General features: G+C 46.4%; 1 protein-coding gene and 1 long non-coding RNA gene across 2 annotated transcripts in view; one reads left to right on the top strand and one right to left on the bottom strand.

Annotated features, from left to right (window-relative positions):
* Positions 1-2,706: 2,706 nt before the first annotated feature.
* Positions 2,707-14,710, bottom strand: part of LOC125722927 (uncharacterized) — a 30,550-nt gene continuing 18,546 nt past the window's right edge. Inside the window, exon 3 of the long non-coding RNA XR_007386690.1 lies at positions 2,707-2,898. This is a non-coding gene — a long non-coding RNA (uncharacterized LOC125722927). The remainder of the gene's footprint in view (positions 2,899-14,710) is intronic.
* On the top strand, positions 4,000-12,954 carry dpt (dermatopontin). Its single transcript, XM_048999186.1, has 4 exons — positions 4,000-4,353; positions 11,365-11,490; positions 11,628-11,735; positions 12,435-12,954. The coding sequence occupies exons 1-4, from the start codon at positions 4,085-4,087 to the stop codon at positions 12,499-12,501; spliced, it is 570 nt and encodes a 189-aa protein (XP_048855143.1). The 5' UTR covers positions 4,000-4,084; the 3' UTR covers positions 12,502-12,954.

Below are 14,710 nucleotides of genomic sequence, written 5' to 3'. Positions count from 1 at the left end.
CCGCCTGATCTGATGTAATTTATCAAGCCAGTCATATGGCACTTGACTCGCCGAAGAGGAAATGGCCTAACAGCTGTGTCACTCTCAGGGGCCCCATTTGACTCCCTGTCTCGGTGTGGACCTCTAAAAATATAATGGACCAGGTACACACCCCCCCACCCCCCAACATACAGGCTCTATGAGGAACAAAGCCAGAGCGGGCCTGAGGTTTCTGTGCCCTTCTTGTTACAGGAGGAGCAGGATATGGTGGAACCTGATTGGTTTTTACATTTGTTAACTGAACATAAATGAAAGGAGAAGATCACTCCGTTTCCAGCAAAAGCGCCACCCCTGCCCCCAAAAATCAGCACGGGGTAAAAAATAAGGCTGATTACAACCTAGAAATACCCCAAACTTATAGTGGTGCTGCCCTCTTCACCACGGGGAAATTGGCTGGTTCTCACACGTCCCATCAGAGAGAGATGCACATGTGCATGTAGCTGAGATTAAGTTTTGGGACCTGCGCACAGCGTCAGCCAGCACCAGTGGAGTGTGACAAGATTACCAGCCATGGGATTCGAACCCACAACCTCCCAGACATAGGCACCGATCCGCAACTCACTAAGCAAGGGCATGCTTATTTCATTATGACAAAACAAAAAGCAAACAAATTAACAGCAGCCTCACGAAAGATTCACGAGGTATGAAACAGCCGACAGTTTCCACCAGCCACTTGAGGAACACAGGCCCGGCCTGGCCTCCAGATCCAGGGTGATTTTGGTACAGCCGCACTGGCGGAACAGAACCGGGCTGCTGCCAAACCAGTCCTGCAGCTAACACTGGGACCAGCCGCTTATAATCTGAACCGTATGCAACGTCCCAGAGGAGTTTTGGGCCGACTTCATGGCTCACCTACGTCAGAATCACTCTCACGTTCCAAACAAGTTTGACGCACGCCAACGCTGCCCTTTATGTGGATTTTTTTTTTAAACACATCTGACCTGAATCCAGGTTCAGTAAGTTTGCCAAGCGTTAGTTGAAAACCCGTTTTGGAAAACTGTACAAAAGGGTCGAATTCTTTCACCTCGTTGGACCGACTGGCTGTCACCATCCAAATGGTTTAAGAGCGATTCTGTGGATATGGAAATTTCCGGTCATAATTTCTCTCCAAAATATATTTCAAAATCTCTCTGATTTTGTTAAAAATACAGGCGCTGGTGCTGGGGTTCTGTTTTTCTGGGAGATACAGTCGTAGCAGGGACTCGCATACTATTTTTGGAGGAGAGCTGTTATTTATTTTGAGTTTTTTTTCAACCGTGGCGGCTCTCCAGTGAGATCAAAGCCACTGTAACCGATTAAGACACAGAAAATAATTGTGTGTGTTTCTCTCAGCTCCAGGCAGTAGTTTGATGGGAAAACAGCTTCATGCTTTTCACTCCTGGTTTTTTTTTTTTTTTTTTGCAGGAAGCTCGATTTCGTCACTTCGGGTCATGTTTGGGCTGCAAGGGGCGGAAAGAAGAAGTGATCTTTTGGAGAGGCGGAGGAGGGAGGAGAATGCTGATAGCAGCAGTCCTTAGGAGGTGCTCAAAGCTGCCATGTCCCAGAAACAAATGTGTGTCATTTACCACCTGGTCATTAGTGGATACCTAGACCACCTTTATGGAGTAAAATCATCAAAAAACATCCATCAACATCCCCAGATTCACAGTGCAGAAAAATGGCATGCAGGCAGTTTTATTTTATTCTTTCTCACCAACCCTTAGTATCTGAGCCACTGTCTGTGCAATAGGAGAACCTCTGCAAGCTCCTGGAGGGATGCTGAGGACGGAACGGCACACACAAAGGAGCCAAGTGTAACGGGGGCCACCTGATCTGCGCCAGCCCTCGCCGTCATGGAAAGAACAGCGAATGAAACAAGCCGGCGTGGCTGCCGTGGTTACGTGCCGAGGGATTCATTCCCTCTGCGGCCGCTGGGTGCCGATTGCTTGCAGGTGTGGCCACCGACATCGCCAGCAACAGTGAGCCGGGTTCTGCCGCTCCAGTATGAGTGGGCTGGTCGTTAGTCAACCAGCTTCCAAACCAAAGACGATGGACAGAATTTGCTGATAAGGTCTTGTTGTAGACATTCCGTTTTTCCCCTAGCTGTTGCTAGCACTGTTGCCGAGCAGTGTGCCGATACCATCACACTCATGCCTTGTTTTGGCCCAAAAAGGCACCCGAGTCTTTGACACTGACTTTTTTGCTGTCCGATTTTATCGCTTCTGCGGGCTCAGTGCTGGTCTCTGCCTCACAGCCACCGAAGATTCGTTGCCTTACAGATACACTATAGACCCTTGATCTTGTTCTGCCATGACCGTTGTTGCCTCAATGCAAAAAAAAAAAAAATCTGCAGAGGACTAATATTCATAGGCGCAGGTTTCAGTCCAAAGTTTAATATGCCAACCATTTAATCATTGATAAGATCTATTAATATTTGAACAAATGGATGGAGCCTGAAAGCTTTATTTTAGTTTCAGTGGGGTTTTTGTAAAGTGATTTTGCACAAAACCTGCTTCATTCCACAGCATTTAACTGACGATGGTTTCCAGCCTCACAAAGGCATACCGTAATCTAAACGATGAGCTCCGAAATGCATGGTGGCAGGGCAGGTAGTTTATTACCTGCAGTGCTAGTGGCAGCATTAACACTGACAATTTTCACAAGGAAAATTCATTTTGCCATCTCACTAGCTTGGTCAAATTAGAGGTGGTTCATAACTGCGCCCCCTAGTGGAACCTCCTTGAAGCGCCAAAGAGTTTTACAATGGAAACTTGGGTGACTCAGCTGAGGCTGTAAGTTTTCTGGGCACACACTCCCCCTGATCTCCCTCGGCGGCCAAGGCCTCTGTGTCCAGCTTCATTTTTCAAGAACAATCTGTTTCTAAAATAGAGAGGATGGGAGAAAAAATAAAAACTGTGGAAACACTGAAGTTTGTTTGGAAGAACTTCGCGAATGGAGGTCCTGCAGGGATTCAGTTTTATTGTCGTTAAGTAAACACTTCCTGAGATGTTTGGAAGTCTGTTATGGAATTCGGCTTAATCAATCACCAGTACCTCATTTAGTAATGCTAATGAGAAACACGCTGTCCGATTCATCCATCCCCCCCATCTATCATCCTTCATTAATTGAAGTTAATTAATGGAAATTAAAATATGAGGTGATTTAAGTGCTCAGTCGGCTTGTTCCCCTGGTCTACACACCCTGTTCGAAATGCTTTGCACTGACACACACTGCACTGCTCTCTGTCCCCAAAGTTTCAGATCCGTTCCCTTGATGTCAATGTCTATTCTAGTGTTCATTTCAACACAGGCTTCATTTTATCGTCTTTTAATTACCTTACACTGGCTCTGTCAGGGCATTGCCCTGAATGGCGTGTAGATAAGCCCCTTCTTTTTAATGTTATGGTAATTTGTGTGCAGTTTCGCAGTTTCCACACGTTCTGGTGCATGGGCAACATTACAATGCTTTCAAGTGTTGGACAGCTATGCAGTGTGCCATGCTGATGGTGCCCGGCTCAGACTGCCAGCCCCGCAGCCCAGACGCCAACGGAAAGGACGCCGGAACCCCTGTCTATTATCACCTATTTATCGGCCTTTCTGTTTCCGAGGAGGCAGTGACGCACTCAGGGAAGGCACCTGGGCTCCATCCAGCGAGTCCACTAAGAGCCCGACGTCTCAGCCTCACATACACTGGTGCCCCCCCCCCCCCCCGTCCCCCCTCCACCCCAACCATGAGAACCGCTAATAAAAGGAAAAGCAGCCGCAAGGCCACTATTTACATAACAGCACTCAATACATTAACAACGAGAGCCCTGGACGAGTGCTTCTTATTTTTTAAGGCGTCCCTCCCTGATGCGCACGACAGCTTTCGAAAGCCCGTTAGGGTTCCACCTTAAAAACATTACGATTGGTTCGCAGATGTAGCAGTCTTTGTCGTAGCAAATTACATATTGTCTTGGATCGTGATATAAAACATCTGGGAGTCAAATGTCTGTGCGGAGGTTTATAACGAGGCCGGGGCTCTTCCAGGGAGCCAGACGCTGTGGTCTGAGAAGCAGGAACCCAGGATGCAGCTGACTTTGTGCTTCGTGCCCCTGCTGGCCTCAGCCTGGGGTTATCCCAACTACCTGTACGACGAGCCATGGGTCAACTTGTTCCGGCAGGGCTTCAACTTCCAGTGCCCCCACGGTGAGGCGCTTGTTGCCATCCGGAGTTACTTCAGCGAGGCGGAGGGCTCCGACCGCCTTTGGACCTTTGAGTGCCAGCCCACCCCTCCCAGCCTGGGGGAGCCCACTGAGTGCTGGTGGGACGACATCAACCGTGCCGGGATGGAATGGTAAGGCCTCTAGGGCAGCCACACCCCCACCCCCCCCCCCCCCCCCCCCCGAACCCAGTCTGTCATTGGCAAGAACATCAGCAGGTCATTGCTATGGACTGGTTAGTGCTGCTGGACCTTTGAGGAGATTTTTCTGCAAGTTGCTTTTGTTAGTTTACGGCTATGTGAAAGGGATGTATAAAGCAGGAAGGTACTGTGGGGGGTGATGGATGCCCAGATGGATTTAGGGCAGCTGGCTTGGGATGGCTGAGGTGAGGGTTCGGTGACAGCAGAAGTGAGATTAGGCTTGCTGTGAGTGGCCGATAGCACCACTCACACTGTGCGTTCATAATTGAGGGCTCCAGGGACGGTCCATCTGGAAAGGGGGCCGTCCCACTGACTAAACATTCCACATCCCACAGAATGAAGCTCACTTCTCGACATTCATGAAGACATTTACTGTGTAATCATTGTAATGTGGGCTCCTTAAAACTTGCAGAGCACTCACTGCAATATGTACTCATTAAACTTTGCCATGTACTCATTGCAGTGTGCTCATTAAAATTTGCAGAGCACTCACTGCAATATGTACTCATTAAAATTTGTCGTGTACTCATTGCAGTGTGCTCATTAAAACATGCAGAGTACTCACTGCAATATGTACTCATTAAAATTTTCTGTGTACTCATTGCAGTGTGCTCCTTAAAACTTGCAGAATACTCACTATAATATGTGTTCATTAAATTTTGCCATATACTCATTGCAATGCGTACTCATTAAAACTTGCTGTGTACTCATTGCAATGCGTACTCATTAAAACTTGCTGTGTACTCATTGCAATGTGTACTCATTAAAACTTGCTGTGTACTCATTGCAATGTGTACTCATTAAAACTTGCTGGGTACTCATTCATTTTTAAACCAAGATGTGTGGACCTGTCAGTTTCTCTTTAGTTTACTTCAGCTGGATTTCATTTAGCCTTTTCCATCCATTTGCAACCAAAACCAGAACCTCCAGTGTAATAATTCGACAGTTGCTGCTGATATTTTGACAAGGCATGTTGTCTCAGCTAAAAGTACAGGTTCTGTCTGATATCCGGGACTCCTGCAAGTTTTATAGTGAACAGTTCAACCTTTCAAAGTTATCTATCTGTTGTATTTGTGTGCTGCTACAGTAAATGAGGAAAATTGGTTAATTTGTGCTCTTGCAACTTAATGTTTCAATACTTGGAACCTCTGACCAGCTGCACTGCTGATTTAACGTGACCAATGTGCCTTTATGTAAATGAGTAGACTGAGAATCTTACACATGCTACAGTGATGACGAGTGTGTGGGCTCATGTCATTTAAACCACAGTCTCGCTCTCTCAGAAGCTGTTCCGTTTTTAGTCCCAAACTGCTTGCAATATCTGGCTGCCAGACAGCTCTTTGTTCTGTGGAAATGCATTTCTGGATTTAGGTTGGCTGTAACACAAAATTAGTATTTCTTGGCAAAATTTGCACACAGAGCAAACCTTTTTGATAGATGTCATTTCGCCTGTGTTTTCACGTAATAACTTTACGACAGTGGACGGGTATTGTAGCTAAAGGAAAGCACTGATTTTCCACATACCTTTTTTTGCCTGAATGCCTCTGTAGGCCCGTTTTGGACCAGAAAATCTGCAAAAAGCGGCGGAGATTACACTCATGATTTATCACTGCTGTGGATCGACAAAGTCTGCTGCAGCATGGAATGGTGTTCTCTTAATTTCACAAAGGCTTAGCGGGTAACTGTTGCCTCACACCTCCTGTCCAAAGACATGAAGTTACACCATTTGGCATCTCTGTGTTTCCTGGAGAATATGATGCATATTAGGGTTGCCACCTAATGAATGTCAGGGATCAGGGAGGACACATTGTACTGGGGCAGGATTTGTAAACTGATGATTTCATCATTTCAACCGGCAGAACCTGGATTTGACTGAAGCATTGAATTGTTGCTGTGTGCTGATTGGTCAGTCTCCTATAATCATGCATGTGTCACTAATGTTAATGTGAAACAGCTGCATGAGTCTCTCAATCAAAGAAACAAACCAGTCAGGGCACAAGAAGAACTGAACTGTTTAGCCAAAAACAGGAACCTTTCAGATTTATAGTAGTTAGTAAAACCTGAAGTAGCTCAACATGCCCCCCCACCCAACATGGACTAGGTGGTGACGTAATTGCATAGGTACTGTGTGAGGGCCTTTGGCATGGTACCCAGGAGGTTAGTGCTGATAGCTTTCATGCTTATTGACAACCTGTGTTTGCACCCTGTCCTCTGACAGGGGCCCCTGTCCGGTTTATGGAGGGAAATTTCCAGACCAAAACCATGACCTGTGTCCCCTGTCAGCGCAGCCTGGGCTCCTCTAATATTTAGAGAAACATCCCAGCTCATTAGCTGCTCATCCCCAGTGGGAGAGGCCTGACCTGGTCAGCTGGAGGCCTGCAGCTAACTGAGACCTCTGTATGCCTTTTTTTTTTTTTTTCTTTACTCTAGGCGGCAGGAAGGTTGGGCGGCTCCCATGGCCGCCTGCTGTCCTGTAAGTCACCTTGTGATCGGCCCTACAGGTCAGCAACACGTGACCGAAACACGTGAACTTCTGCTCACCTCCTGAGCCGCTGCGTCGGATCGTTACGCGAGGTTATAAAACCGAGTCCCTTATTTTCTGCGGGAGTGGGACGATATGACTGATAAACATATTTGGGTATGCCGCACCGCCTGCAAACGCCAGTGGAATTTATATAACCCAAATGATCATTTCCTGCTTCGCTTTATGCGTCAGGCTGGTGAACTGGAGAGAGCCGCCATTTGGAAAAACGTAACAAGCGGCTTCGTCCAACTGTGGGCCGACTGTGCTGTTAAATTCCATCACCAGGCCCCTGCGATGTGTCTCTGGAAGAGGGGACGTGCGTACAGAACACCGACATTAAGTTATGGTCGCTTTTGTGCTGCCGGTCACTATTTCGGCAGATGGAGAATCCTCTGGAGTGTGGAAGGACAGTCTACAGTTTAATAACGCGGAAAAAGCATCCAGGTGGCCTGTAATCCTTCTGTCGGCTTCGCCACTGTACTGCCATTACGAGGATGATCCACTGATGGCATCTCCACTCCCGTCTTTCCCGTCTACACACCTCAACCCAGCCCGGGGTAGCTATCCCGAAATCACAGCCAGGACTCCTGGGACTTCCCAATAAAACCATTAAGGACATCATTATCCCTCAATGGAGGTCACACTCTGAATCAGTGGTTCGTTTTTTTTTTTCCTGTTGCCCTAACAACAGTTAGAATGAGGCATCCTTTCATTAAGACACCCCCCCGCCCCACCCATATTAGTATGCTAGAATGGTGGCAGTTCAAAACGGAAACCGTAAATTGCCTATCGGGGTGAAAGAACGATTAACAGGACACAGAGCATGCTGGGAGTCCAGCTGCAGTCATGCCTCCTGTTTATGTATCTTAGTGACACTATTCGCCGGAGCTAATTAAACAGACCATCTACGGTGGTCTGGCGCAGTGATATCATAAAATATTCAGGAACCACCTGACTGTTAATTCGATCAGCACCAGTGCTGTGACACTTTAATGCCGTTTTAATCTGCCACCTGCTGATGGCTGACTCCGAATGTGCAGACTTTAGGAAAACTCTTTGGGAATAAGGGAATCACCACCTCTGAGCTTGAATGCAGCCTGCAGCATATGAGGATTTGCATAAACAGCCCGTGAACAGCCTCGTATCTTTCCAAATTAAATCTGTCCTGCAGCCCAATGCCAGTTTTGCCCTGTAACTGAATGAAGCAGCCATTCAGTGATTAATAGTGAAGGATCACACTGTCTTTTCGAATTGACGTTATTTTCAGATCTAAGTTTCCTACAGATATCCATGTGGACCCTGCGTGCAAAAGAGGGCTTCCAACAGCAAGACCTTCTGTGTCCTTTTTAAAAAGCCAAAATAATTAGTTTAGATGTACATCGAGCCTTAATGTGTGAGATCTTCTCCTCCTCAAACAATCGTTCCTCAAAGGCCCGGAGAGACACCGAAGAGGGAAGACAAGCTGAAGAGAGATCATGCAAGAGATCCGGAACTGAGAATCCCAAGTCTGCCTGATTTGATCTTTGGTGATGTCACGTAATGGTTGTCATATGATGTAATGGCCAGTACAGCTTAATTTGTTGCTGTTAGAGACTCATCTTGAGGTAAAAGAAGCTGTTCTTAGTTACACACTCAGGCTGCTGGTGTGCCGATCTGTTCGGTGGGATGCCCTCCGTCACGAACCTAGAAGACCTTCCCTTGCTTTCTGCTCGCCGTCAAAGTGAAACCTTCCATCTTGGCTGCCTCATGTCTGCCCTGACAGATGGAATAAGTTTCCTGCCAAAATTTCCCTGTTTGTCTTGGCAACCTGGCCCAGCACATGTCCAGCCTTCTTTCCTGTGCTTGCTGAAGCATTTTAAGGTTTAATTTTGGCCCTCTGGGCTCCGAGACCCTTCTGGCTGTGAACTTTGACCTTCATAGGACCTTTTCCTTCATGGTCACCGGGAACAACAGACCTTGCTTTATGTGCCATGGACATTTGTCAGCCCAGTTGGTGATTATATTGACCGTAATGAAATATGACCCACAGCGGTGCCCTTCATTTGACCTTGATACAATCGTGTTTTTCCTTAAGATGATGCCAGTGAACGCTGATACTTTCCTGAGGGGTCAGCAAGACGTTTGCAACTTGGGGACACCAACAACTACAGAATGACATCAAAGCACTACTTCTGGGGTATAATTTTAACTGAAATGGCCAGGAACGCTGTCCCCTTGAAGATATGAGCAAGGCAATGTGTTCATGTTAGCATAGCATTTAGCATAGCATTTAGCATAGCATTTAGCATAGCACTTAGCATAGCATTTAGCATAGCATTTAGCATAGCACGTACTATAGGCTGATTTAATAAAAAAGGCCCTTAGAGTTTCTCTCTGTGTAGGCATGGTCTCTCAGTAGCCTGGCTTGCGGCTTGTCGTTTAGGCTGTGTGTATGGCATGGGGGTGTCATGTCCGGCTTCTGCTGCAGGGCGCCATTCCCCCGCAGCCTGGGATTTTCCAGAAGGCTAAAGGAGAACTGCTTAGATCTTTGTTATCCATGTGAAAATCTGCAGATTCCCTCGGGAAGTTTTCCCATGTGCCATGTCCACCTGCCCCCCCCCACCCCGCAGCACCCATTTTCGTCAAATGTTGCTTTTGCAAATGCCTGAGGACGGAAGGGGGGGGGGGGCAGCTTAAGCCACAAACAGCCAATGTCTCTGCCCATGGACTTCAGTATTCCATTACCCCGTTAAAAAGTAACCCCCCCTCAAGGTGGCCTCTGGTTTCACATCAGAAAGAAGGTCACAGTCAAGGAGGAAAATGGAGGAGCGAGGTGAGGAGGAGGCCGAAGCCGGAATTAACAGCTGTTGAGAGGTATAACTCCTCTTTCTGGGTTATGCTTTCAACACAGGTGTGCGGGACAACCGCTGACCTTGCAGTGTAAGGGGACACCGTGGTCAGCGTTTGTGCATGTCCGAATGCTGCCGAGATGGCGATGCACGCAGCACAAACTCACTCAGCGGGGAAACCCATAACCTGGAGATTCAAGTGCCAGGAGGGAGAATTTTTCAGGAAATAAGTGAAATTTTATTCAATTACAAAAGAACAACCCATTTTACAAATGGTACCCTTTAGAAAAATGTTATGTTTGTTACATTGTCTAGAGGTCATTCCGATTAGCTCCTCAGTTAGCAGTAGAAAATGCCAGTGAAACTCCAGGTTCCCGAATAGCATGTTATGGGGACACGGTCGCCGTCGCAGAGCGAATTGAGACATTAACTGCCGCTGATGTCAGCTTGTTGTGATAACAACAGCCTGCACCGCCAACAAAGGTCTCTTATTGTAAAACATTTACTGTGAGTTTGGGTACTGTTGGTTAACAGGCACAAGCAATCCAGGCTGGTTTTAACTGGCTCCTGTCACCCATGGCTATCAGGGCGATCACTGCTCTGGATTTGCTAGATAGCGGCAGTTGGAATCCAGCTGGATCCGTTATCAACACATTTCATTCACTGTTGAGTTTCACTTTTATTAGCATGTTGTCATGTTGCAGTGAGTTACAGTCATTTTCCACAGTGAATAAAAAATAATGCCTTCAAAGGAAGGAATAAAATAGCCCCTTGTGTTTTTTTTTTCATTACTTCTGTGTTGCGTGAATGCGCGACTGCATTAGTGGCGGTTAAGAGGACAGCTGTTTGTCCTGCATTCAAAGGTTCAAAGACGCGTCTGTCTCCATTGCAGCTTTTCTGTCTCTGCAGTTAAGAACATAAGAACATAAGAAATTTACAAACGAGAGGAGGCCATTCGGCCCATCAAGCTCGCTTGGGGAGAACTTAACTAATAGCTCAGAGTTGTTAAAATCTTATCTAGCTCTGATTTAAAGGAACCCAAGGATTCAGCTTGCACTGCGTTATCAGGAAGACTATTCCATACTCTGACTACGCGCTGTGTAAAGAAGTGCTTCCTTAAATCCAGTTTGAAATGTTCTCCCGCTAATTTCCACCTATGGCCACGAGTTCGTGTATTTCAACTAATGCTGAAGTAACTATTTGGTTGAACAGCATCCAACCCTGTTAGAATCTTATATACCTGGATCATGTCCCCCCTCAGTCTCCTTTGCTTGAGACTGAACAGATTTAGCTCAAGTAACCTTTCCTCGTATGACATTCCTCTAAGACCAGGAATCATTTTTGTGGCCCTACGCTGCACCTTTTCTAAGGCCACAATGTCCTTTTTAAGATATGGTGACCAAACCTGCACACAATATTCTAGGTGAGGTCTCACCAAGGAATTGTATAATCTTTGCATTACCTCCCTTGACTTATACTCCAGTTGCCAGCACACACCAGATCGGTGCCTTACCCCTCACCTTAGACAAGAACTGAGTTATAAATACCAATAAACACCATAACTGTGGTGATACCAGAACCTTTTCCTTGCAGGACCTCCACGTGTTCCAACAACGGGCTGGTGGCCGGGGTTCAGAGCCAGTACTTCAGTGCCGTGCTGGACCGCGAGTGGCAGTTTTACTGCTGCCGCTACAGCCGCAGGTGCCCCTACTCCTGCTGGTATGTCCCTGCCCACTCCACCAAGGCCACACCTCCCTGGCTACTCTGGCTCCGCCCCCCGAGCAGCTAGCTCCAGTCCATGGGGGTGGGCTGACATGTCAGTACTGCAATCAGCTTGGTGCTCCTCTCCCTAACAGGAAGACCAATGATGTTCCGGAATATTACAGGGAAGAGGCTGAGATGGTCATTCCAGGCTACGGCTACTTCATTCGAGGGGCCCAGACCACCTTCAGTGCTGTGCTCAGGTCAGATCCATGGTGACACCAGAGTCTAAGTCTACTGTGTTAATAAACACACATGCACACACTTTCACACGGAGATCAGACCGCTATCAATAAGCAATGACTACGAGCGCAAGTCAGAATCATATTTACATCATTTAAATCATGTATTCACATAGGGGAGGGGTTAGAGAGTTGTGTCAACAATTATAAATAGCATAATTATTATAAACAGAACTATTGGTCAACTAATACAACTGATTTAAAAACCAACAAACGAAGGAATGAATAGATAAATCAACTATGTTTAGACCCCACTGTAAATACGGAGCCGGGCTAAATGCAGTGGTGCAGAATAACTGATGGGGAATCCCCCCCCCTGGTTGTATTCCAGTTTCAGACCTGTCATAAATGCTGAAGCATGGTTTTTCTGCCCCATTCCACACCAAGACCTTCCGTTCCTCTCCCTTCCACGTCACCTGTTAATTGTGTTAGAAAGGAGCTTTTTTTAAAATCCTTTTTAATTCTTACCCTTGACTGGCTTCTAAAAAAGACAGTATGCATGTGTCCTGATTAGTGAGACATTACGTCACTAGTGCATCACACAGCAGTTTGATCTGAGTAGTCTGCGTCCCAGTACCCCTTCCCCGCCTGGTCCATGGCGGCCGGATCCCTGGCCAATTCCCGTCTCGATCCCAAACGTCTCCCGTTTCTCTGTTGTAGGGATCGCCAGTGGAAGTACATCCTGTGCCGGATGACCGACTTTGACTGTCAATTTGAAAACTTCTGAAAGGCTGACAGTCGTTTCTGTGACACCCACTGCACCAGCTCACCTTCCCCGTCCACCCACCACAACCAAGGGCTTTTCCAGTTAACAACCACCCTGTTGAAAAACAGCTCGTACTGGGTTACTGGTTTGCATGCGCACAGTGGAAGGAGCTGGGTGTCTACAGGGCTGTGATTTTGTTACCCTTTTTGTTATCCTTTTGTACAAGTTTATTTGTAATCCAACACCTTTTGAAATTAGTAACCACTGTCATTAATGTCTACAATGCATATATTTCTTTCTTATTTTATGATTTTAATTTAGCTTGGTTATTGGAACTTTCAGAATTACTGGGAAGTTATATCCGTTACTTCGGTAAGCAGTACTGAGAATTACTGGGAAGTTATATCCGTTACTTCGGTAAGCAGTACTCAGAATTACTGAAACAGAACACAATAAATAAGCAGTTTAACTACAGAGCTGCCCGCTCCTCGCCTCCGAGGCATGATTGATGTTTCGAAGAGAAGCCTCACATAGTCTGCCTCTCTGTAAACCTCAGCAAACTGCCTGAATGACGTGTCCCTTCATTTTTGAGGTGAGAGCCTCTTCTCTGACAATCGGAGGAAATAAAATGGAAACGGCTTTGCAGAAAGTCCAGCAGTTGTGGTGTCGGCGCGCCAGGCAGGATTTCCTCCTCAGTCGCCTGTCCAGCTTCATAGTACATGTTCATTTCCACCCGTAGCTGTTAGCATTTATGCTAAAAGCGCAAGGCAAATCTCCCAGGCTGGCAGGGCGTGACCAAGATGAAGGTTTCAAAATTTCAAGAATTCATGTCTATTGTCTTACTCACAAGAAAGAGTAATCTATGAAACTATTTACCATTTCCCGACTCCTGGATGCGTCAGAAGCTTTCATTGGTTACTCATTTGCATGTTTGATTACCGGAAAGATGAAAAATAATTCATCCCAACCCTACTGGCTTGGCTGGTAAATAATATTCATTCATTCATTCATTTTATATAAATATATAAATAAAATACATTTTTGAAGATGTATTCATATTCAGTTTGCTGTGATGGTCAAATTTCCTTTAGCAAATTTAGTTATGCTGCAATATCCAGAATTTCCCTCAAAAAGCAATAAAGCTCATCTTAATCTTAATACTGGAGTTTCTATAAAATATAATCACTGAGTCTGAAAATGACTCGAACCGGTCTAACCGTTGCCGAATACGCTGTCAGTCTGACCTCCTTCTTCCCTTCCAGCCTCTTGACCCCTGAAGGTTCTTTCTACCTTGTTTTTCTTAAAGACCCTGCCGCTTTTGCTCTCATTCATTAAGTGCGGTCATCGCGAGGCCTCTGTCCTCTGTCACTAGCTGCTGATCACCGGCTCGGACCATCGAAAGCCGGCTCATGCTGCTTCGCTAGCTGCTTTGCTCACACAAGGCTGCATGAGACCCGGCTGTGTATTATGGCCTGCTGAGTGTCTGGAAAGTACTCGTGGAACAGCCTGTTTTTCATTCAGGACGTTTCCCCAAAGCCTTTGTGCTGAGAGCATAACAGTCTGCAGCAAGACATAATTGTTATTTACTTGCAGGACTGAGCCTGACTGAGTGGCTGTATATCCCATATAGGGTTGTTTTGATAACTGGTGGCATGCTGACGTTTTGTGGTCTGACCACGGCACTGTTATAATGTGTTGCCTAAGCCCAGCGCCTGGCTACTCAGGTCAGAATGCCAAGCCTGTTCCCCTCTAAGGTCTTGTCTTTGGCCTGTTGATCTCAGCTGTAAGGTGGAACCCTTTCGATGGGATGGTCTGGCCCACTCACGTCTGGGGAGGCCCGTGACCTTCCAGCCTGAACTGTCCCTGAGACCCTGACCAATGCACGACGGAGCGCCACCTACGGGGCCCTGGTGAGGGGTGTTGACACACTCGTATAATATCAGAATGAAAAAATACTATAATCAGGATTCACTAGAAATCAGAATAAAATTTTCAAATGCGAATCTAAAAACATCAAATGCACAGACCATACATAAGTACATGAATATGCGGCACACAGGGGTCTGGTATATGTTATATAAACATTATATAAACTGCATGGAAGTGATTCCGCTCTAAAGAGCTGTTTCAAATTTGAGTGAAATACAGCTTGTAGCTACAGTATAACTTCATTCTGCATGGTTTGCACAACCATTGTTCTGTCGGTACGAATCTTGGTTTGTTTATAAAA

This window comes from Brienomyrus brachyistius, unplaced genomic scaffold (assembly GCF_023856365.1).
Source record: "Brienomyrus brachyistius isolate T26 unplaced genomic scaffold, BBRACH_0.4 scaffold44, whole genome shotgun sequence".
NCBI classification, from domain to species: domain Eukaryota; kingdom Metazoa; phylum Chordata; class Actinopteri; order Osteoglossiformes; family Mormyridae; genus Brienomyrus; species Brienomyrus brachyistius.
This window is presented reverse-complemented; position numbering and strand designations above follow the sequence as displayed.

Coding starts and splice junctions, on each gene's coding strand:
- dpt (XM_048999186.1), top strand. CDS start 4,085: ATGCAGCTGACTTTGTGCTTCGTGCCCCTGCTGGCCTCAGCCTGGGGT. Junction 4,354..11,364: donor AACCGTGCCGGGATGGAATG/GTAAGGCCTCTA, acceptor TTTTCCTTGCAG/GACCTCCACGTGTTCCAACA. Junction 11,491..11,627: donor AGGTGCCCCTACTCCTGCTG/GTATGTCCCTGC, acceptor TCTCCCTAACAG/GAAGACCAATGATGTTCCGG.